Source organism: Acinonyx jubatus, chromosome C1 (assembly GCF_027475565.1).
Source record: "Acinonyx jubatus isolate Ajub_Pintada_27869175 chromosome C1, VMU_Ajub_asm_v1.0, whole genome shotgun sequence".
Lineage (NCBI taxonomy): Eukaryota > Metazoa > Chordata > Mammalia > Carnivora > Felidae > Acinonyx > Acinonyx jubatus.
Window position 1 is genome coordinate 149285421 of NC_069381.1, and position 23342 is coordinate 149308762.

General features: G+C 35.8%; 1 protein-coding gene and 1 long non-coding RNA gene across 7 annotated transcripts in view; one reads left to right on the top strand and one right to left on the bottom strand.

The window, feature by feature from the left end:
* KCNH7 (potassium voltage-gated channel subfamily H member 7) overlaps positions 1 to 23342 on the bottom strand; it is a 638553-nt gene that overhangs the window by 118667 nt on the left and 496544 nt on the right. For 4 of the 5 annotated variants that reach the window (XM_053215167.1, XM_053215165.1, XM_053215168.1 and 1 more), the window contains exons 4-6: positions 19882 to 20310; positions 15116 to 15136; positions 6833 to 7047 (exon numbers count right to left, since the gene is read on the bottom strand). In XM_053215167.1, coding sequence (XP_053071142.1) covers positions 6833 to 7047; positions 15116 to 15136; positions 19882 to 20310 — 665 coding nt within the window. The remainder of the gene's footprint in view (positions 1 to 6832; positions 7048 to 15115; positions 15137 to 19881; positions 20311 to 23342) is intronic. The other variant, XM_027055624.2, reaches the window with a different exon arrangement.
* LOC128314043 (uncharacterized) lies at positions 582 to 21391 on the top strand. 2 transcript variants are annotated; one of them, XR_008295390.1, is made up of 3 exons: positions 582 to 815; positions 2887 to 3049; positions 21122 to 21391. It is a non-coding gene; the product is annotated as an uncharacterized LOC128314043 (long non-coding RNA). The 2 variants fall into 2 exon arrangements; XR_008295389.1 differs by lacking the exon at positions 21122 to 21391 and adding an exon at positions 14893 to 15097.

A 23342-nucleotide genomic window follows, 5' to 3' on the forward strand; every position in this document is an offset into this window, starting at 1 on the left:
TTGGAAGTGTTCAGAGGCAATTTTGGACTCCTGCATTACATTTCAAATTTAATTTGGAATTTTGTGATTATTACTATTTCTGGCAGTTCAAGATGATCTGTACAGTTTTATTGAGGTTTGCATGATTTTATTTTAGTTTAGGCAAGAAATGAAGTTTATGAAAACATTTAAAACATACTGTAGAAGTACTGTGACTTTTGTTTTTTGTAATTTCATGAGTGAAGAATCAATAAGGCTTTATAAAAATAACTGTTGAATTTAGACTTTTTAATTAAATGTAATTTTTGATTCATGACCATGATATTATGGTTTATAATAAGAAACATGAATTTGGTCTTTCTCCCTGTTCCTAGCACAGAGCTCTGAAACCCTTGATTTTCCTAAGTGAAGAGGATGACAAATGTGATTTTGTTATGTTAATGAGGTGACTCTGGAAAGCCCCTAGGTCACCTAAGGTCACCTGCAGATGGGGGGCTGGTCACCAGAAGATCCAAAGATGTGATTAAAGTTGGAATTTTCAGTCCCAGCCCCTACCTCTGGGGGGAGGTGGGGTGAAAATGGGTTGGAGGTTGAATCTATAGCCAATAGTCAATGAGTTAATCAGTCATGTCTATGTAATAAAGCCTCTATAAACACCCAGAAGGATGGAGTTTGGAGAGCTTCCAGGTTCCATGTACCATGGAGGTACAGGGAGAGTGGTGGGCCAGGAGAGGGCCTGGAAGCTCTCCACCCCTTTCTTCATACCTCACTCTTATGCATTTCTTCCATCTGGCGGTTCTGAGTTATATCCTCCTATAATAAACTGGTAAACTTAAGTAAGTGTTTCTCTAAGTTCCATAGTTGCTCTAACAAATAGTCAAGCCCAAGGAGCAGGTCATGGGAACCTCCAATCTGTAGCCAGTCATGGAGGCACAGGTGACAACCTGGACTTGAGATTGGCATGGTGGGTTTGTAGGGGGAGGGGGAGTTTTGTGACACTGGGCCCTTAACCTGTGGAATCTGTTGCTATCCCCGCAGGTAGATCGTGTCATAATTGAGTTGAATTGTAGGACATCTAGCTGGTGTCAGAATCTGAACTGGAGCTAGACTAATAACGGCATTATTAATGAAAACTATTGCTACATAGAAAACCACGTTTAATTTGCAGTGGTGTCAGAAACATATTTTTTAATACTGTCACTGAAGAAAGCTGAGGATTAAATTTATCCAGTATGAGGGAAACTACAGCAAGTGTTAAGAAGTTTTGTACTGTTAAGCCTGAGATGATAAATGAATATTTTTGCTTTACTGAAGCTAACTGATATACAAAAATTATATGCATTTATGATTTTAAACATTAACTACTAAAATCAACACTATCTCTCTATTATAAACCAATCTCCATTTCTAAACAAGTCTGGAATTGTAAGTATTGTTTAGGGTTTCTGTCAAAAGTAAATATAAGTTTAGAGCCACTGAAAAACATGAAGAGATAATGAGCATATTCGCAATGGACAACATTCAATGGCAAATATAAAGCCATAATCTCTAAGCTCCACTTTATGTCAGTAATCTCTGTGTAATTTTCCTTTTCCTGAGTGGCATGCTACCAACAAAAGCCAAAATCTTTTATCCTAATCTAAAAGTAGCATAAGCAAAACGGGATATAAGCTTACACAAAAGATAATGCTGAAATGAAGCTCTCCTGTTAAGGATTGTTTTCTTTTGCTTTTTGAAGACTTTCGGGAGTTCTGGAGAAAATCTACCATATTCTCTTTCCTATTTCTGTAGACTCACTTTTCCGGTAAATTGCTATTAAACTTTCAGATTAACATTTTGATGAAATGGCCAAAAGTTAGGTTATATCCAAATGGCATCCTAACTTCTGAGTGGATCTAGGAGGCAAACAGGGAAACAGAATCATAGAGAGGGGGTACTTTAGAGTACTTCAAGTTTGGAGTCCTATGACCTCAGTTTGAAGGCTACTTCCATCATTTCCCATGTGACCTGAGCAAGTGGTTTCCTTTCTCCAAGCTTGATTCCTTTTCTATGAAATGGAGATGATAATAATAGTACCAAGTCACAGGAAGGACTGTTATGTGGATTCAAATTGACAATCCATTAAACCACTTAGCATAGAGCCTGGCGCATAGTGAATGCTCAATCAATGTCAGCTATTATTAAATCTATCATAATTCTATTTTCATGCCAACAATACACTTAAATGAATCCTAAATAATGGGAATCTATTCTGGCTTTAGAGTTCTATGTGGATTTCACGACTATATGGGCTTTTAAACATTCAGAGATTTCTTTCTTGTGACCTAAGTCTCTAATTAGTCCTAAAATTATTTTCTTGAGTAGTCTCTTTTAGTTAAGCTATGGAAAAATTATACTTGTGGACCAGCAGCAATTCTTTTCCCTGTCATCTTTTCCCCAAATTAAAATCTCCTGGTTCATTTAGGGCCTTTCATATGTCTTATTTTTCTGGTTATCACAATATGAATGTCTACTAAATTCAGCAGACATGCCTCCTAAGTAATAATGCAATAAGCTGTAGAATTATTTGGACATAATTTGGCTAGTATTGAGTCAAAAGGAAATGTAAACTACTTTTAGTTCATAATATATTCTTGTAGCATTTATTACATTAGCACTTTAAAAAATGCTATCATTATATATTGTTATATAGTGTTTTTCTGAGTAGTTTATAACCCCTAGTACTATTAGTGCTAGTTTTCTACTTCTGTGTCTCTAGTGCCTATCTGGCACACAATGCATATTTAGTGTGTGTGTGTGTGTGTGTGTGTGTGTGTGTGTGTGTGTGAAAGAGAGAGACACTGATGTTTAACCTGAATCCCATCTTCGTCTTTGCAATGGGCTACTTATTTTGTTTTCCTTCTTTAGAGCCTCCCCTCCCTCACTGCATTTTTTTGATGTGGTCATTGGTCAAGGGGCTATACTTCTACAAGGATGAGCACAGGACCCATAGTGGCCAATAGAATTCCACTTTCTCAGGAATATAATGGACACCAGAGGAGAGAAGGCCCTTCTCATCAGATTACCAACTGTGAGTATTATGTGAGTCAAGAGAGTCTGAGGTTCTTGCTTCTATCAGATGTGGAGAAAGGTCAATATAGAAGAAAGCATGGCTGAGAGGGAAAGAATGTCATCAACTCTTTAAACAATGAATGCAGCAGCCACGGCCCAAAGCAGGTCTGTCCTTGCACTTTTTGGTTATGTGACCCAATAAATTCCCCCTCCTCCTTTCATACTCCGCCTAAGGTGGTTCCAGTAGGCTTCTTTTATATTCTGTTATGGCACTGACTGACTGATAAAGTCTCATGTGACCAAAAAAGATTTGGAAACCAAAGTGCCTTTTTCTTAAATCTTCCTGATATTCTTATGCATATCCAGGGAGAGTGATCTACTACCAAGTTGGTAAAAGCTGAACATGACAACATATAATATATTTTATCCTAAAATTAGCATAACATTTGAAGTAGAAGTAGAACTAGCCTCAGGAATAATGAAATCATCCAAGAGTGCAAAAGTTTGGTTTCCTTTTATTTAAAAGGGGGCAGATATAGCAAAGAATTTTATCCTCAAATGAGAACCACAATTACATGGTAAAAACAGATCTTTATTCTTCACTCACCAAACTTTTATTCCAATCCATTGTCCTCTCTCCACTACTCCACTGCTATTTGGTAAGAATTAGCCAAGTAAGGCCCTGTCTCCTGAGGACGGACCCGACTACACATCAGCCTGTACCAGCTAGACTGCGGTTAAAAAAAATCCACATCTTCTGAGTTAATTTTTATTTTCTCCAATTAACAGAGAAGGTCATCTAGAATATCAAATAAAGAGATGATGCATTCTAGAAGTATGCCTTATGAGACCAGCCAATGAAAGGGGTCTCTGGACCAGAAACAAGAGTCAGATTTAGAATATTGCCTGAAGGGAGAATTTGGAAGGCAAGCATTTGTTTTGGGGATTATTGACCAAAAGACGTACTCTTGCTTAATTCTCTCCAATGCCTTCAGTGGTTCATTTCCAAATCTTTTAAGAGTCTTCTTATATGTTGTATATATCACGCTAGGCACTAAAAATACAAATACCTCATGTTTCATTCCTTCGCTGGTACTCACAGTTCCACAACTATGTCCTATTCCAGATTCTCATTCCTCGCCTTGAAACTTCTCAAGCTTCAAAATTTCTCTAAGAGTTTATATTCCCCAACCACTATCCCAAACTTCCAATATAGGTACTGTTTCCTCTTTCAGTACGTTTTGCACTCTGTTGTTTACCTATAGTGTAATCCTTTACACTGCATCCTAATGCCTAGGTATTGTACGTCTCTGTTTCTCTCACACGTCTAAGGCACAGTATTTGCTTTTTCACATGAATTCCCAGAACTTAGAATTTACTAGCTCTTAATAAATGCTTGTTGAGTGAATAAACAAACACATGAATGCACACATGCATGAATGAATGAATGAATGACTAACAGCATGGTCTCTACTCTGAAGAAGCTCAGTCTAGCTGGGGAAGAAATAACCATTAGGCTAATTAGCAACTAACCATTGCATAATAGAGACACGATTCAAATATTGACAGAGTATAACATGAGCAGAAATTAATTGTTCCTTTGATTTTGTGCCTTTTTTTCCCTCGTGTCTGCTTTACTGTTTGTGCTCAGAGGAATATTTAAAACTCACTGTTGAATTATCTATGAACAAAACCCTGATATCTTTGAAGGAAGGATTACCATCCAAATCTATAAATGGAATAAAACAAATAAGAACATTAGATAAAGAAAATACTGCTGGCTGCCTACAGAAATGCACTGAGACTATCTCAATAAGGAACATTTCCACACAGGCCTAACAAAGGGAATAGTAAAATTATGGCCTAGTTTTTTTTAGTGACTAGAGGACCGTTGTTATATGTTGGGAACATGGAAATTCCAGAGATAGCTATGATGAGGAAGCTTCACAGACATTAAATGAGAAGAGTCCTGCTGTCAAGTGTTTAAACAATCTCCAGAGGCTACGTCTGCAGGAGGAATTTATCAATATGCAATCTCTACCTTGTTTGGTTTGACATGTGGGTTGTTGGCGGGTTTGTTACTGGGAGCTATAGATGACACTAAAAAGAAGAGGGAGTATTCCTACCACCTCTTTTTTTTTTTTTTTTTTTAGTTTTTGGTCCCAGCCTTTTTTCAGTTCCTCATCATTTTGGCCAGAACCAGATCCGCTTAAATGTTCTGTCTTCAGAATGTCCTTCCTATTGCTGTATTTTTCACATTTAAAGAGTGATAGTTTATAAAACAGGATCTAATTCAAATCTTCTAGCATCCTTAAGATGCACTGTTTTTCATTTGGGGCCCTCTGGAGTCTGTGGTAAGGGTACTATACTATTTGTGTGGAATATGAGAAACTATAGGAAAGAAATGGGGTGTTTCTGTGGGCTTGGGATTACCTCCGTGATAAGGAATGAAGACATTTTTTAAATGTTAAAACAAATACTGTGATATTATGAAAGATGAAGGTAAATATAAGAGAAGAATTTAAAGAGAAAGCATGAGACCTGAAAAGAATGCCAAGCTTTTGAGGTTAGCTGTTGCATTTTACTTTGACTCAAGGCATTTTTGTGAAAAGGTAATGGAGAACCATCTAGAGGGGAAAGTTGCCCCTGTCCCCAAGCTCGTGCCCAGCCTAGCCTCTCCCTGGGCCAGGAAAACACCTGTTTCTAAACACCCAGGGACTTTTGTACAGTTTTTGAAATCTCTTAATTTCTGTTATGGAATTATTATAAATAATCATTATAAATTACATATTACAACATAAACATAAAATATATAGTAGCATATGGCATGTAGAATGTCTCATCCCAAACACAGACCACTCAGGACTATTTTGAACTGACTCCTGGTCGTTACATCGCTATTTCAGCTAACACATAAAGGATTATTTACTGACTACAGTATTGCTGGCAGTGATCATCACTACAGAAAAAACTTGATCAATTCAAAATCTTTAAGGCTTGGGACAGAGATTGGGGCCAAGTTTACCTATATATTTGTGACAGTTTTTGAAAAGATGTGCTAAGCAAATATACCAAGTAAAGTGTTTGTAAAAGAACTGTTTACTGGACACAAATTTTAGAGTCACGGATTCCCAACAATGTAAGTGCATTGTAAGCAAAAGCTAGATGTTGCTTAGGTTGGTATTTTGATATAATAGGTACAAATTATTTTTATCTATTCTTTAAAGCAGGACTTCTGCTAGACATTACATTTTTACCCTAGTTCAAATTGCAATATTTATTTGAAAACAATAAAATATTGTTCCTGTGGAAATGTATTATATACTCTGACTTTTAATCATTTCGGCTCTTTTCCTCAAGTCAATTGACTTATAACTGAGTCTACTTAGTAGAGGAAGTGAACAAAAGGAGGTCACAGTTAAGACTAAATCCCAGTTAGTCACCTAAAGTTTCAACAGTCACATCCATTATATTAAGAAACTGTGCTTTAATAATGCACGAGTTGGCAGCAAAACAATAAATGTCCAAACATGATAAATAGCAGGTTAACCACCTCTGCGACAGAGAGAACAACAGTATCAAGCTAGCCCATTTTTGCTTAGTCTTGTAAGAGATACAATCACAGTCTATAGTTTTATTTTAAATCTGTCACATTAGAGGGTTACCCAACATTTCAAGATATATTAGGGTGCAATAAATAGCTTACCTTTTTTGATAGTCGTTTATGGGAAAAATAATGTGCTTTATGGTGCAGAGAAGAAGCTTAAACATGGTCAATATTGAGAATAAAATCATATCCCACCTGGGTGACTTTCTCTGTCACGTTGTGTGTTCGATCTTTAACCTTGGGTGCAATAATGGTTTTATCTGAAGAAGGAGGGGATGCATTCTTTTTTTCAGTTTTGACATCTGAAAAATTCAGAGTGAGCTGTGGAATCTTGTTAATGGTGCTGTATTTGTTGAGATTTGAATCTGACGTGGATCCCAGGAGGCTTGACTTGATATGATTAAAAGGCCCTAAAAAAATTGGAAAATATTTGTAAAAGCAGGATCAGGAGAAACAGAAGAAGAAAGAGATGGTCCTGAATGACCCGCTAATGATCCACAGCCAGTGTGACTCTGCTTCGGGAGGGACTAAATGCAGCCAGCTGGTACCTGACCACAGGTTTAGGATCACGGTCTGACACATGGAGCAGCACATGGGTATCGAGGGTAAGATGGGGTCCAAGGCGTGTACCCAGGGGGCAGATGACATCTTTGGCTGTTCCTTAACTTCTTTCATTAAGGGCTGGAATAAAAGGAATATAAAACAAAACAAAACACAAAAACCAAAAACCTCCACTCCCTATTATTGGCCAAACTGGTTTTTCAAGAATGTCTTTTTATAATCCAGGAATTATTCAAGGAAGAGACTTGCCTGTGGATAAAATCACGTTGGCCAGGAAATTTCTGAACAGGCTGTGTCCCCAGCTCCAATGTGTATTACTTTCTTCTCTGGGCCATGAAATAATGACAAGTGACGAACCAGCTGTCATGTGCTTCTACTACCTATCTGAGGTGTTTTACAGAGCTTCTAGGAATTTCAGATAAGAGGGAGAAGGGCAAATGTCTGTGTGTACGTGCGTGTATTCTATTGAAAACTCCAGGATCGTGTGTGACATTTTTAAAATCTTTCCTTCTTTTCCCCTTTCATTTACATTTAAGACTTTTTTTTTTTTTTTTGAGAGAGAGAGAGAGAAAGAAAAGCCTCCATAAAAAAAACCATACCAGAAGAATACTTTGGTAAACATAACTTAACACTGAAGTGACCATAGCTAGGTAATGGCTGGGGTTAGTGGTACCTGGTCATTTATCTATCTATTTATCTATTTATTTATTTATCCATTCATTTATTTTCAAACATGCTAGATGTTAGATCCCCAGAACTGATTCATCTTGCAGCTGGAATTCAGTACCCATTTTCCGACCCTGGTCAATTCCCACATTTCTTTCCCATGAAGACAATTTAGCAAGGTTCCAGGGCTCCTGGTTCCCTTGTCGAGGATAAATACACTGACTAGGTACACCTTGAGGTGAACTTACTGTGTGTTGCTTTTGAAGAGTCAGGAAATGCTCCAGAGTTTCTTGTATAGTGGGTAATGCAACTTTTAGTGATACAGAGCTCCTAAAAATTGGCATCAGGAAGAATTTTACAGAAAGCCTGAGCCCATGACTGTTACTCAGCCATTATTTTGCTGCCTCGGAGAGTGCTGCAAACACACAGACTGCATGACTGAGCTTGTTAGTCAGCACATTTTGCCTTATGCTACTTTTTCTCCTGTTCAGAATGAAACAAATACATTTTAGGGATCAAAAAGTACTTTATGCAGGGCTGAACATTTGAAAATTAAATTTATAGGTGGTGTATTTTGAACCACAATAACAAATCAACTCAGCTAAACTGTAATGCTAGTAAAAATAATTGCCATCACCTGGCTGATAGTTAATTTGAAGAGAATTCACATATATTCCTTTATAAAATTTTATTTTTGGTTATTTAAAAATTTGAAGTTGTTTTAAGATCATTTTCATCCATACTGCAGACACTGTGCTTCTTGAGGTGCAATTTTATTCACTCCCTGAGTTTCATCCATGATGATGATCAAATCCATCTAGGTGAAAAATGTCATTGAGCAATTTGGGCATTTATTGCCCAGTATGCTCTCATTTGCGTATAGACGCTCACTCTCTTTTCTATTTATAAGATAACGAGAGAAATAGGAGCCAAAAGTGGCACCAAATTAATCTTGCCTTCAGACAGGTGTCTGATAGAAACCCCATTCTCTAGATCTCTCTATAAGTCTCCATCACAAACCATTGATTTAGTATTGCAACATATCCTAGATAGTGTTCTCTTTTTTGTATCATTGTATAATATTATGGCTATATTCCAGGCCTATATCTTAAAATTTGTAATTTGCGAAATATTCCAGGACTTCCAACATTTTAGATAATGTCTTTTTCTCAACTCTATTGTCATATTTTCACTCATTAGGTACTTTTATTGCACACAGGGGTACAGAGAAGAGATTAGAGAAAGTTGAGCTCTGATATATAGTTAAGTTGTGTTTTAAACCCTTAATGTCTATCTTTCAACTCTATTTCTGTCATCCTTCTATGTGGTGAATGTCTATAGCTGACTCTCTACGGAGTTGTTTAAAAAAAAATCAGGCAAAAACATGGATGATCTATCACATTAGAGGAGACAAACACTGTTAAATATGCTTTGATTGTCCTTGTAACCAGTTTCAGTAAACTCCACTGAACTGGCTACACCAATAAGCACGAGGTCTCAACCATGATAGTACTTCATCCTAGGGGCATTTGTTGGGGACATTTTTGTCTGTCACAATGATGAGAGGTGGCTCAATTGAAAAATTGTCCCATATGTCCAGTGGGCATTCCTGTAGGTGAAAGCCTGTTTATAACAATCTGAGCCTTGAACCTGTTTCACATATAAAGAGTACAATGTACGTTTAACATGATTTTAATATGTGTTGAGCTTTGTAGAGCTACAACTACCATGTAAAGGAAAGAGTTTTACATTGTTTGGTTCAGAACTTTACCAAAAGTTGTTCACCGTTTTGAAAAATTGTATCACTTGGAGTTACTCTACTTGTGGCATTTGAATTGCCAATACAAAATTTCAGACTTCACGCTATAAGGTTATAGTCTGTGTTTGCAGGTCACGAACAAATATGTAAACAAAGAGATTTGAATATTTTTTTTGACAGTGTTGGAACTGGATATTAAATTTGCAGAGAATTACAGGAATCACACTGAAGATCATTAATAAAATTTCTTTCAAAAATATTTCATATGATTGTTCTCTATGTATGTAAAATGATACATGATGTAATGAAAAGAAACTATGTAGTAAGAACTAAACACTAACTGATTTGTCTTGAGATTGCCTGTGGGTTTCCAATCTCACGTTAGTAACTCTTTAGAGATCTGCCACAACTTCATCATAATGTCTCGATTGCCATTTCTTGTTCCAATCCATTTTTTAGTCCCATTGTTTAGGAAAGCATATGGTCTGCAAGGCCTTTTTACAATATTGGATAAAGAATATATGTTCTGACATTTGGTGGGATTTCTTTCTTAAACAGTGCAATTCATTAATATTGATGTTATCACATATGAAATCATGTTGACATTACACTGAGCTGTTAAGGGCCAGCTTACTGGTGAGAACATCATCCTTTTTCATTTTCTCCCCAGTTTATCTTGGGATATTTTTCATAATTCAATTTTGGTTATTTCCTGTTTCTAAAATTCATATATAAATAATTCTGGTCTGTTATTGTTTATTCCTATACTGCTTTTTATTTTGTTATCCACTCATATTCCTGCTCTATCATTTTCTCTAGTACTTATCTGGATGATTTTCTCATGTCTTTAATGCTCTTAAAGCCATTTTCTAAAAATGTCTGCTCATTGCATTATGTCTTCTAGTGTAGTTAGTTATATTTGAGCATTAATACATTGAGAAATGTATCATTTTATTATAAACTGCTTTCCTTGTATTCCTCCTTTACATTACAGTTAAAGAATCATGTTGATCTTTTAGAAATAGGTTAACTTATTTCTAAATGTTGTTACAGGATAGTAAAATGAGTATAAAAAATATTGTTGCAAAACAAGGGGACATTGGGTCTGACAGGGCTGAGAAACCACTGGTCAATATATGTCATATGCAGATTTGCTCTCAGAATATTATAACTTCATTGAGTCCGTATTTTAGCTTCTTGTATTTACTGGTGGATAACCCTTCAAACTGTTATTCTATTCTGCTTTTTTTTTTTTGTAACTTCTTAATAATAGAGATTTAATCTAGGCTTTCTTTTAAATCTATATATTTAAACAATTCAGCAGAACCTAAAATGTTACTTAAAATACTTCATGCATGCTACTTAGATAAGACATTTACAATCTATTTCATCCCATAAACAAAGATCATTATGCTTTTTCCACTGATTTTGAAGCAGATATTTATTTGCAGAAGTCTGAGTCTGCAAGCCAATGTGCATTAGCTTAGGTTCCTCTAAAACCTATCTAAATTCTAGCGAAAAAATTTCCCAAGATTTTAATTATGGTAAGTATTCACAATATTCTCGTTTTCACTAATCGTCAACCTAAGCAGATAGAATATGAGGCCAAAAGGGAATAAGCATCAAGGACTAGAAATCAGAACACAGGGTTTCCTACCTCCTAGGTCTATATTCAGAGAGGCCTTGGTTGAGGATTTAAAGGTGAAAGGCAGCCTCCCTGAGAGTGATCATGAACAGATGGGATTTAGGATTCTAATGAAAGAAAGGAGGATAACCTGAAAAACAAAGTAAATGAATTTAAATAAAATAAATGGGCAGAAATAAGGGGAAAAAATAGCTTCAATAGAAAGGAATGTAAAACTCAAAGGTGTATAAGGAGGAATTGATGTTCTTTAGAGAAACATTTGCAAAATGGATGACCATTCATTTAAACGTTTCTGTATTCTAGAAGGAGACGAAAAACAGGTGACCAAGTAGACTAAACCAACATCTGGATAAAGCTCTAATATATTACAACTGTCTGATTAAATATAAAGTAGGCCATGTTCCAGCTACAAAGAAATATCCTGAATTTAGAGATCAAGCCAGAGGCTAAAGCAACAACTGGGAAGAATTTTAGATTAAAGATGTTTAAAATTTTTATGGTAAGGTTATTTGAATTTATCATGAGTTACAAGATGCTAAAAGAGAATATATTCTCTTTTAGAAGTGCTGGAAATACAGCCAAGGACATCTGATAATTTTTTAAAAATGCTGTTTTCTTTTTTAAAGATCATTGCTCTTGAGGATAAAATGGGACACAAGAAAAGGAGAGAAAAAAAAACTTAAGGTTATCACATCATCAGGTCTTTACACAATATTTCTTAGGGCACTGAGTTTATTTGGCTAAAGTTTAATAAAATGTAAATTGCTGAAGTGACTTAACGTTAGAAAAAAAGCAAATGCAGTGTTTAGTAATTGGATTTTGTAAAAGAACACTGGCAGCCAGTTTAAAACTTAGATAGATAAGAAGTAATCATATTATTTGTAGTCCATAATCATATTACTTCTTTGGGTGTGTAATATATAATTTTCAGAAGAAAACTATCACCATTGAAAATCAGTATGCAAATTCTTATAAGATCACAAAAACTTGGCCAGTGTAGCTTATAAGAAACAAGCTGTATCAGATCGGTTGATTTCCTCTGTGAGTCTGCTAGGTTTTGTGGCTTGGGGAGGCGAAAGCTGTGATCAGTCTTGCAGATAGTTTTGTTTCTGACTCATATGCCAGATTCACACACAAGATGGAAACTGAACACACTATTGTCAGTGGGATGCAGAGTTCCTTGGAATAATAAGCAGGTGGAAGCAATAAAGGGGTAAAGCTATATTAAGGACCTATTTACTAAGTGGGGTAGGGGTGGGTTAATTTTTATGGATGACTTGGAGAGCAGTATAGGCAGAGAAACCACCACTAAATTTGAGATGAAGATCAGTTGATGAGTGATTGAGACAGGATTAGGTTCACCTCTCACAACATTAAAGAGATTGTTAACAGCATTTAACGTACATGCACACATAGAAGCAGCAAATGCAATTTATTTGAATTAACTTTTCCAATCCTTGATAATGGGTTACACTTAGATCTCTGAAGTCTTATTTCAAAGATTCATAAATTTCAAGGAAATGTATTGAAGGGAAACAAATTTAATCCTAAGTAAGAAGGTTAAATGGAAATGATTCTGTTTTAGAAGAAAAGACTGAGTACCAATTGCTGTTCTTATAGTATGATATTATATCAAGATTAGACGTAACCAGCTGGAATCTCTGGCCACTCAGGATAGATAAAGGGGGGAATAAAATTGCATTTCAGCAAGAAGGATTTAGGTTAGCTCTTGGCGTAACAGGCAGTAAAATAGATTTCCCAAGAAAGTTAGAGAATGGGATCCCCCATTCTCTACCATTTGTGTCAGAAATTTTGCCAACCACCTCGCCTGAGGGGAATAAACCAGATGCTCTTGAGGTCCTTCCAAATGCCTGCCGAAATGATTTATTTTATTCGGTCAAGAAATTATTTTTGGGTGACTTTGATATTTAAGACCTGTAATTATGCATTTGTACACAAAGAAGTATAGAAATTTGTCTTTTATTTTTTAAGTTTTATTTAAATGTGGTTTAGAAACAAAACCAAAAAATTTTAAAAGCGCACTTAATGTATTATTCTATATCTACTTAGCAGGTTAATTTTTCAGCGAAAATCTTAAAGAGCCAGATACTTAAGTATTTTTTGATAGTTTCAAAACCAGAGTCTGAACAAATAATGAAGACTTTGGAGGGTACATTTACATTAATTTTTAAATTAAATTTGTGCATTTTTAAATCTAATTTGGGAGTTTGACTTCATAAATATTAATCTGGGAAAACTTCCTACAATGGTTTAGAGTTTCCTAATCCCAAATTCTGACTTTGATGATTCATTTTTATTTAAAGACTACTGCTATTAAAAAATTGAGGGTCAAGGAAAAAGGGTTGGAGATTAAATGAATTTATGAGAGAAAAATAAAAAAAATGTGGTTTGAATGACAGCTGTGTGAACTACTAGTTTTAAGATAAGCAAGCTCAATTTTCTATTTATTGAGACAAATCAGATTCATTTTTCACTGCATTTAAGAGATCATTGGAAAATTAGTGTCTAATAATTAATTGCTAATTATTAAATGCTAAAGCCAATCATATTTCATACAAGCAAGTTAGCAAGGGGTGTCTGTATTCTGTTTCTTGACATTATATCCTGAATTATACTCAGATCACCATCACAAATGACACTAATTTGTTCCCTTTTAGAAACCACAGTAGACAGGCCGAGGATAGAATAATCATGTGGGTGAAATACCATCCCAGTATTGGAGGTCACCTGCATAGACCCTTTTTGAAGTGCTCGCAAAATAAAATTGGGATGGGAGAAGCTGCCACAATTTCCCTTATTTTCAAATCACCCTGGATTGATGACCAGAAAACAGCTTTAGTGTCTAGTGCTATTAATTCATAAGCATCACCAGCTCTGACTTAATTAGGGAAGCAATTGAGAAATCAATATACAGAACTTCCTAGTAATCAGAGTAGCAGTGACATACAGAAGAGGCCAAAACAGTGAATTTTAAATAATGATGGTTACCGGTGGAGACGTGTCCATGCAACATACATGCACCAAATGAGTCATTGTCACCATATGCACACTCACAGCGGCATGCATGGCCTATGTTAAAAGGCTAAGTCCAAATGTTTTCAATTTGATGAGAATAATATGATCACTATATTTTGTGATTCCTCGTACCTACTATGATATAGTAGAAAAAACAGAGGTGAATTTCAAATTTGTAGTCAAATCCAGACTTTTCCAGAGGTACTGTCCACTTAAACATTAACCTACAGTACCTATAGGTCATGCTAGTGATTTCAGACTAATATAGGACACAATTAAAAATGACTGAAATGTAATATAGAAAAATAGAAAATGACCATCATGCATGTACAGTTTACTACTACAGTAAGCTTAAAACCATACCCCCTGCCATCCAGGAACGTGAAACTAGTTTTAAGGAAACAAAAGAGGAACAAGTGAAGAGATACTGTCATGTAGCACTTTGATTACTTTATTTAATCTTGCACTCAAAACCTTTTTGGGGCTGAAACAGGCTGATGTGCCTCTTTCATACTGGAATGTATTTAGCTTAATATTTGTTTCTTTCCAAATGGTTTAAATACTTAGAAGCGTTCATTGTCAACCTAGGCTTATACTTGCAAGAAAAAGGAGTTCAGAATCATTTTGGTGCCACAGCTGAGAAAGTAACAATGTCTCCAACAAAATCAAGCCACGATATCTCCACCAGGCACCTGGACCAGCTAAGGGCAGCATGATGTTGCATTGAACAGGGCATACAGCAGGCAAGTGAACATGCCAAGTAAAGGGGCTCTTTGAGCATCAGGTGATGAAATTTGAGTTCGTACATTACCTTTGACATTGCGACCATTGTCTGTTTTGAGCACATAAGGGTAAAAAAAAAGAAAGAAATATAAAAAGAAGACTAAAATTATGTTATATACACTGAATTACAATCAGACTAAACAGGATGTGATGATTGAAAATTGTATCTTTGAAATTAGCATTTTGTATTATTCAACCAAGTAAAATGCATATACCAAAAATAATATCTGCCATCATAAGCATGCACGTTCAAGTATGTGAATCATTTATCTCATTTATTTTAACTGGATTCCAAGATGGGTATCTTTTATAATTTACGACACTTTGGAGAAGGCATCTCCAGCTGTCTGCAGTTGTGATAAAAACCTTCAGTCTTGTCAGAAGCCAATTTTAGTGTCCCTTCAACTGTCATTTACAAGAAAGACTGCACAACGTTTGGTATGTTAAGTAATTGTTTTTTTCATATGTTTAACCTAGAAAATTAAGACAACAGCTTACCTTAATAAACCAACTTGTGTCACTAATCAGAATTCTATTAACTGCCACTCCCACAAATGTTCTTCGATGCATATTTTGAAAACACCAAATAGTGCTCAAAGAATCATTCTTAGGCAAAAATAATTGTAAGAAATCAGTGAAAGATTTGACTTTTAAAAGTAATGTGAGATTTTTAAGTCTATGTTGTCACAATGCACTCAGTATAATACCTAAAATATTTAAGAAATTCATTTATATTAAGATGGGCTGTTTTCAAATCTCAGAACAAAGTGTTTTCAGATTCATTTTGAGATTAGCAACCTGACCCTTCGATGCATATTTGCTAGTAACAAAATCTGCATTACTAGTTTTGAAACAAACAAGCTTGAAAGAAATGAAGTCATGTCAAAACCATACAAATATATCCAAGATTTGAAAAATCTGTTCAACATTTGTTGACATGTACAGTAATGCTGTGCATATTTAAAATCTTGGGATATATCATAATTGTTTCAAAGTCTACAAGTGAAGCAATTTCAATAATGCGGTATATTGAACTGCTAGTGTAGACACTGGCTCACATAGAGATATGCAAAACTGTGACCTTACATGACAACTCTGCCTTCTTTGAGGGACCATAAAAAAGCAAATATGGATAGTGAAGAGACCTTGATTACATAGAATTAACTATCTCCATCAGAAGCGGGGCCCCCAAATCATTAGTAAAGTAACAACTACTTATAAGTAGTTAAAAATTATAACAAACCTCGAAATTATAAAGATTTGCAAATTCCCAAAAAACTGACTAGAAGTTGTATTATATGGTTAATGCTGCTTTGACATTCTAAGACAGAGCACGCAGTCTGTGCATTGGTGCTAGCTGAGACCTTGTTATTTGTCCATGACAATATAACTGCAGAAATTAGAGTAAGCATCTAGAATCTTCTAGCAACTTGTCAGAGTAATTCTATGTCGGGTCAATCTAATAATAAAACAGTTAGGGCTTATATTTTCTATGTATTTTTTTTGAAAATGAAATTTTTCTAATAGTGCATTTTTCTTATGTATACAAATGTATTGGTCTGTGATGGATTAGAAAAAATCCTGGTCCTTCACCATAAATGGTTTGAGAAGTAGAATTCTAAGGTACTTGGTAATATATATTAAATAAAAGGATAATGTAAAACATTATGCACTATTATATTTGCAAATTATTTAAAGTTCTATAAAGATAGCCTATAAAGAAGGAAATTTCTCTTCTTGAATGAAGAAGCAATAATCTGAATTCAGAATCTGGTGCATGTGGGACTTAACCTGTTAACCAGTCACATGAATTCATAAAATTAAAATCAGTTTAAAAGAATTTTCATCATCATGTAGCATTGTGCATCAACTATACCCAAAGAAAAAAATAAAAACTTTTAAAGTTTTCCATCTTCTTTTGTCAGCAGCTCAGTTTCTAAAATATATCAAATTATGTAGCCATAGGAAGTGTGGTTTCTTCTAGGCTAATCAGTGATTTTGTGGCTAAAAAAACTGTTCTAAAGCTGAACTATAAAATACCCTCTGAATTTATTCACCGATAACCAGACAACTGTAGCATCTGTAAGCAAGTGATAGTTTTCTGGAAAATAACATAGCTTTGGTGTGGGAAGAAAATCCAGGATGTCCCCACTACTGAGTGACCATGTATAGAACCTGAATTGAGAAATCCAGAAATGTGAAATCATCCTTTCCCATAATTGTATCAGCAACAATGTACGAAATGAAGACTACATAAAATGGAAGCAAATAAGGTGAAATCATGAAATCTGATCTAACCTCCTCAGCACCACTGTCAAATCACAGGCGACGTCTATGCCACCCACTGATCATGTGCCATCTAATATGGAAGAATGGTATTAATACTGTAACTCAGGTTCTAGGCAATAAGGCCAATTTCTGAAAAGCATGATTTCTAAAGATGCTTACACTAATGGGATGAACTAAGCAAAATGTATGTTGGTCATTTGAATCACCCTATTGGATTTATTGCATTTCAGCTATATGATTCATTGCTCAAAGATCAAATTTCAGCAATTTCATTCAGTCAGGAGATATTGAGCATGCAATCACTCCATGGTATGGGGACCTTAGATGACTATTCAGTTTGGAAATTGTCCTTGATTTTATTTTCCTTTTGACCTTCTTTAGACTACAGATTAAAATGGATGTGCTACTGGCTTTTGTACCATATATGGTTTCTCAAACTTATCTGTGGAAAACCCTTCTGTTTTTGTGATACTGATTTATCTCTTTTTGAATTCTTCCTGGCAATTCTGCCTTCTGAATTCTCTTCTGCCTTCTCATCTTCACTGTGGCCTTTAAATAAAGATCCCCACATGATTCAAGTATTATGGAATATAATCATTTTCTGTTGTGCGTGGTTTTGAAACATAGTTCGGGAGCATGGTCCTCTCAATGTGGCACCAACACTTATTGAGTTCCTGCCATGAGACAGGCGATTGTGTTGGATATTAAGGCTGCCAAGCACACTGTGCCCCAGCTCCTGCGATGGGGGAGCTCACAGAAGCATACTTATGGCTTTGTGTATCCCGCAGAAATGACAGACTTCTAATGTGGAATAAAGGTAGAATGTAATAAATGCTATCATAATGTGCAAATGCTGCTTTGCACATTAGGGTGTAAAATCATTGAATTCCTTTGGTTTGGGAAGGGGAAATGGGCCCTGAGGACTGTGAGTGGCAGGATGAGGAGGAACAAAGTAGAGAACAGATATTCTTGGCAGAACAAACTAATGAAGCAAAACAATGTGTGATGCATGTTTGGGAAAAAGCAATTACCTTTGTGCAGGTTTATACATAGTAGGGGAAGGAGTCCTGCAGAAGCTGGAAGGAAGGCTTGAAAAAGAACTGTGGCCAGCTGGCAAAGTGCCTAGTACCCTACACTAAGAGTCCAGTGATCAGATGCATGTTTTAAGAAGAAAACTCACAAAAGCAGCAGTGATGATGGGAACGCACAGACATGGATACCACAGAACAATGGGCCGCTCAGGAACCTGAACTGCGGGATTTAGAAAAGTGGGACTGATATATCCATTCAACAGGTACTCTGAATCTCCGAGCCTCGGGGAAAGCTCGTTGAGTCCGCAGACCCGTCCTACCACAGGAAAACACTGAGTGGTGGATTGTGGGCTCTGGAGAAAGGTGGTCCTGCGTATGCAAGCCGGCTCTGGAATTCTTTAACCTTGGACGAGTCATATATTTAGCATATCTAAGCCTCAGTTACCTCATCTTTAAAATGGGGCTTAGCAATAATTCCTAACTCACAGAGTTGTTGTAAGAATTAAATCACCTCATGTGTGTCAAACATTTTCAATGCCTCAACACACAGAAAATACTCAGTAAAAGTTGGCCATCATCATGTTAATGATGATTTTTTTTTGTCGCTGTCTTTTAAAAAAATATTTATTTATCTTTTTGGGGGGAGAAAGCGCAAGTGGGGGAGGGGTAGAGAAAGGGGGGCAGAGGATCCGAAGCAGGCTCTAAGCTGACAGGCTGACAGCAGTGAGCCCGATGTGGGGCTCGAACTCACAAACAGTGAGATCATCACCTGAGCCGAAGTCCTAAGCTCAACTGACGTGCCCACCCACGTGCCCCTGTCATGGTCTTTTGAGCATTGCTGCTTTCACTACCGGCTAATGTAAGAATGTGAACACAAAGAGGCCAGGGAAAAAGAAACGAATTCTAACTTGTTCTGACTTTGGTTTTCAAGTTTGGTCTTCCAATACTTTCAGGGATTACTTTTTCTCTCTAAACCTTTCCCCTTCTTCCTTCCTACCCCATCCCTACCCAATCAGTTTATAGCTTTCCGATTAGTCGCTACACCACATTTTACACACCTCTTTCTTTGGAAAGATTTGGTTAATAAAAGAGTCCTGTGAAGGCACATCACTCCTGCTCAGAGCTTGACTATTTACTAAATGCAGCAAAATTAATTATGCTTGAGATGATAGTGTCATCACCTAAGCACAGCTTATATTAAGTGTTAATTAACACTCCATAAAGTCGGCAGATAATGGTTATCATACCATTTCAGAAACACAGAAAAGAAGCCAGAAGAAACCAAATTATTCACTAGGGTTCAAAGAGGAAAATCAGTAACACTTCCGGATATAAAATTCATAATTTGTAATTGCTGTAATTTACTCACATTTCTTCCCCCAAGGCATAGGCATTAATGTCAAAATTAAAAACTATGGAAATTACCTTTCATTACCCATTAATATATGTTTCCATATTAAAAAAAAAAACATACCTTCACTGGCATGTCGGTCTCTAAATATGTTCTTGGGGTGGACACTGAATCCTTCTATATCATGAACTGAAGAAGCCCTCCGTATACTACAAATGCTTTCCTTCGATCTGGAATGAGTCAGCTGGGAACTTGACTGCAGCATGTCAGGGTACAGTCGGTCCCATTGCCTTTTGGGAGAGGAATGGTCAAGAGGTCCCGATATATTCACCAAAGGGGAACATTTGCTGGGCTGTATTAAGGCTTTTGTATCATCTGCTTCAGAAGGGCTGCAGCTCTCTTTTGTAGGAGACTTGAAGTGCTTCATGGCTACTGAATCATCGCTGTGTTTAGATGAGTCAATTACTACCACATCCGGGTCTTCTTGTGGTAAGGACTGCTTTCTGTAAGTGAGAACTCTCAGACCAGGGAATTTGAACCCAAAAAGTTTCCCTACAAGTGGAGACAGGAAAAAAGAAACACATTATAAGACAAATATATAGATAGATACAATCCATATACACATCCATATATACATATATATACTGTATATGTACAAGACATATCCCTTAAGAAAAACAAACAAATGAACATCGTTGACTCATATTTAATACCATGTAATAAGATTTATTAATCAATACTGAATTAAGTCATTCACAGTTGGAATGAGAGATATTGTAGAAAATTTCTGAGACTAATTACCATAAAAGCAGTAAGAAAATAATAAAAGAACGTTGTCATGTTTCTGATGGTTAAACAGATATACTCCACTGACATGAAAGCATTACTTGGATGACATGACTTTTTTTGTTTCAATAAATTAAAGACATATTACACATTATTGCATATAACATATTGTTAAAAACACTATACATCCATTTTTAAGGGATTTGGGGGAATTTTACGGGAATTTGAAGGGTGGAATACAGTTTGGAAAGGAAAAGAAGGGATGGGACACCATAGGCAAAAGGGAGGGTACTGGAAATATTATAGTGCATATGTGTGGAGTGGAGGATAGGGGGTGATTGTACTGGAAGAAGGGAGGGAATGAGGTGGGGATAAGAAGTTGGCCTGACATATCTAGAAGGCTTGTATTAGACAATACTGTGACTCATGTGTGGATTAGAAAAACAGGGTCAGCTGTTTATGAAAACATTCCTCATTCCATTGGAAAATCTTTAAAGGCTTTACGTTCCAGATAGAGATGTAAAGATAAGAATTTCTCTTTCCTGATATATATTTTTTTGTTTTTCCAAAATATGAGAATATGGCATGAAATGTTATCCTTATCTCAGTGGATAAGACTTAGAAGGACAACCAAGTATAAACATTCAAAGGTGAGTTTTAAAATTAAAATATTAGCTAATAAATGCATAAACTCACTGGCAGTAAGAATGCAAATCAAAACAAAAGCATGTCATTTTCCACTCTTTAATTTAGCAGTTAATTGGAAAAAACAAACAGATAACATGTAGTGATGGCAAAAAATGCTGGTGAGCATTCTGGCACTTTGCTGGTGGGATTGCAAATTGCTACAAATTATTTCAAAAATCATTGTACAATATCTATTAAAATGAAAACATACTTTTCATTTGACTCAGGAATCCCAATAATAGTATAGTACAAAGGCACAGAAATAAGACACAGCCTGGATATCCATTAGAAAGAGAATGATTGAATAAATTATGACCATTTTATACTTTGGAATCTTATAATGCTCTTTAAAAGACATATATATATATATATATATATATATATTTTATTATTAGAATTAGAAGTTTATTAAAATAAAAGTGTTAAGTGAAAAAGAGTTTCAGTTTAATGTTTGTGACATTTCATTAAAAATAATAAAAGACTTTATTTGTCTGTAGAAGTTGTATAGCAATAGAGAAAGATGTGGAAGAACACACATCAGACCCGTAATGTTGACTGGCTAAGTGGGTTTGGAAGCAGAAGGTAATGTATTGAATTCTTCTGTATATATTTTTATTGTTTGTTACATCAAGCATGCATGCATTCCTTATAAACTTTTAAAAAACTGATGAGGTAAAACTTTTACTTCTAAAGAATGAAGAGATAAGACATAGCCTCCAAACAATATTGTGTAATTCAAAGCTTGTCTAAGTATTGTCTATGAGAAAACACAGAGTTTCTAATCTCCATTGCTAGTGCAGTGGTCTATGTTCAAATCGCCTGATGGCTTGACAATTACACATTGCTCTTCTAGTCAATCATTTGGAGTATTTGGGCTACGATATTATCTACCTTATATTCTTTAAGTGTCATGGGCACCATTATTTTTAATACATTTATTATGAACTTTCCCTCAGTCATAGGATGGTTTTAAAACATGGAAGAACACTTCCAAAACTCATGGATTTTTCTGTATTTTATTTAAATAATTACTCTTAACTACTCTTCCAGTAAATGTCTTACCTATACACATAGTTTCCATTCCATATTTATTTAATCCAATGATTCATAACTACATCTCCAGGCCAGACCTTTTCTGTTAGTTCCAAACCTGCATATCGATTGGCCTCATTGACATCTTCACTTAGAAGTCTTAAAAAGACACCTCAAAATTCCATAGCAAATCCAATCTCATGATCCATCTGTCCAATTCTAGCCCTTCTTCTCTGATTAACATTTCTCTTTTCCAGTGGACTGTAGGCCTCATGAGGGCAGGGACCCTGTCTATTTTGCTTACCAAATCCTACCTCTGACAGAATGCCTGAGCATGGTAAATGAATTTCTATCATCTATAAACAGATCTTAAACTGACAATGTGCTTCAATTCTGAATGTGGAAAACTAAGATACTTAATTATTCTGGCCAACTTAATTGGATAATCTTAGCCTTCTGGAATTGTATTGACCCATGTTTACCAAAAATGATTGATTGAGTGGAACTCAGTAGCTCATGGAAATGATGAACTCTATACCTTGCCCTTTATACCCGATTGCAACTCTGTTTCTTAATTTTACCTTATTCAGAGGTTACTAATTGCTACCATTCTGATTTTAGAACATAAGACAGAAGTGTTTTCAAATTCTTCATTTTATGTAAACAATTAATTACAGAAAATTTTAGAATTAAGTAGGCTACTTTATTATTTTTTTAAATGTTTATTTATTGTTGAGAGAGATAGAGCATTAGTTGGGGAGGGTCAGAGAGAGAGGAAGACACAGAATCCGAAGCAGTCTCCAGGCTCCGAGGTGTCAGCACAGAGCCCGACACAGGGCTCGAACTCAAGAACTATGAGCTCATGACCTGAGCCGAAGTCGGATGCTTAACCGACTGAGCCACCCAGGCGCCCCAAGTAGGCTACTTTATTATTGTAAGCTTTCATTTGTGGGCTAGCAGTTAATAGTGTTAAATACAACTGTAATATAATTTATCTTTCTGGTAAAAAAAAAACAAAAAACAAAAAAACATGACACAATGCACAGACAAAATCCAAATATGGTCCACTTTAAGTTCTG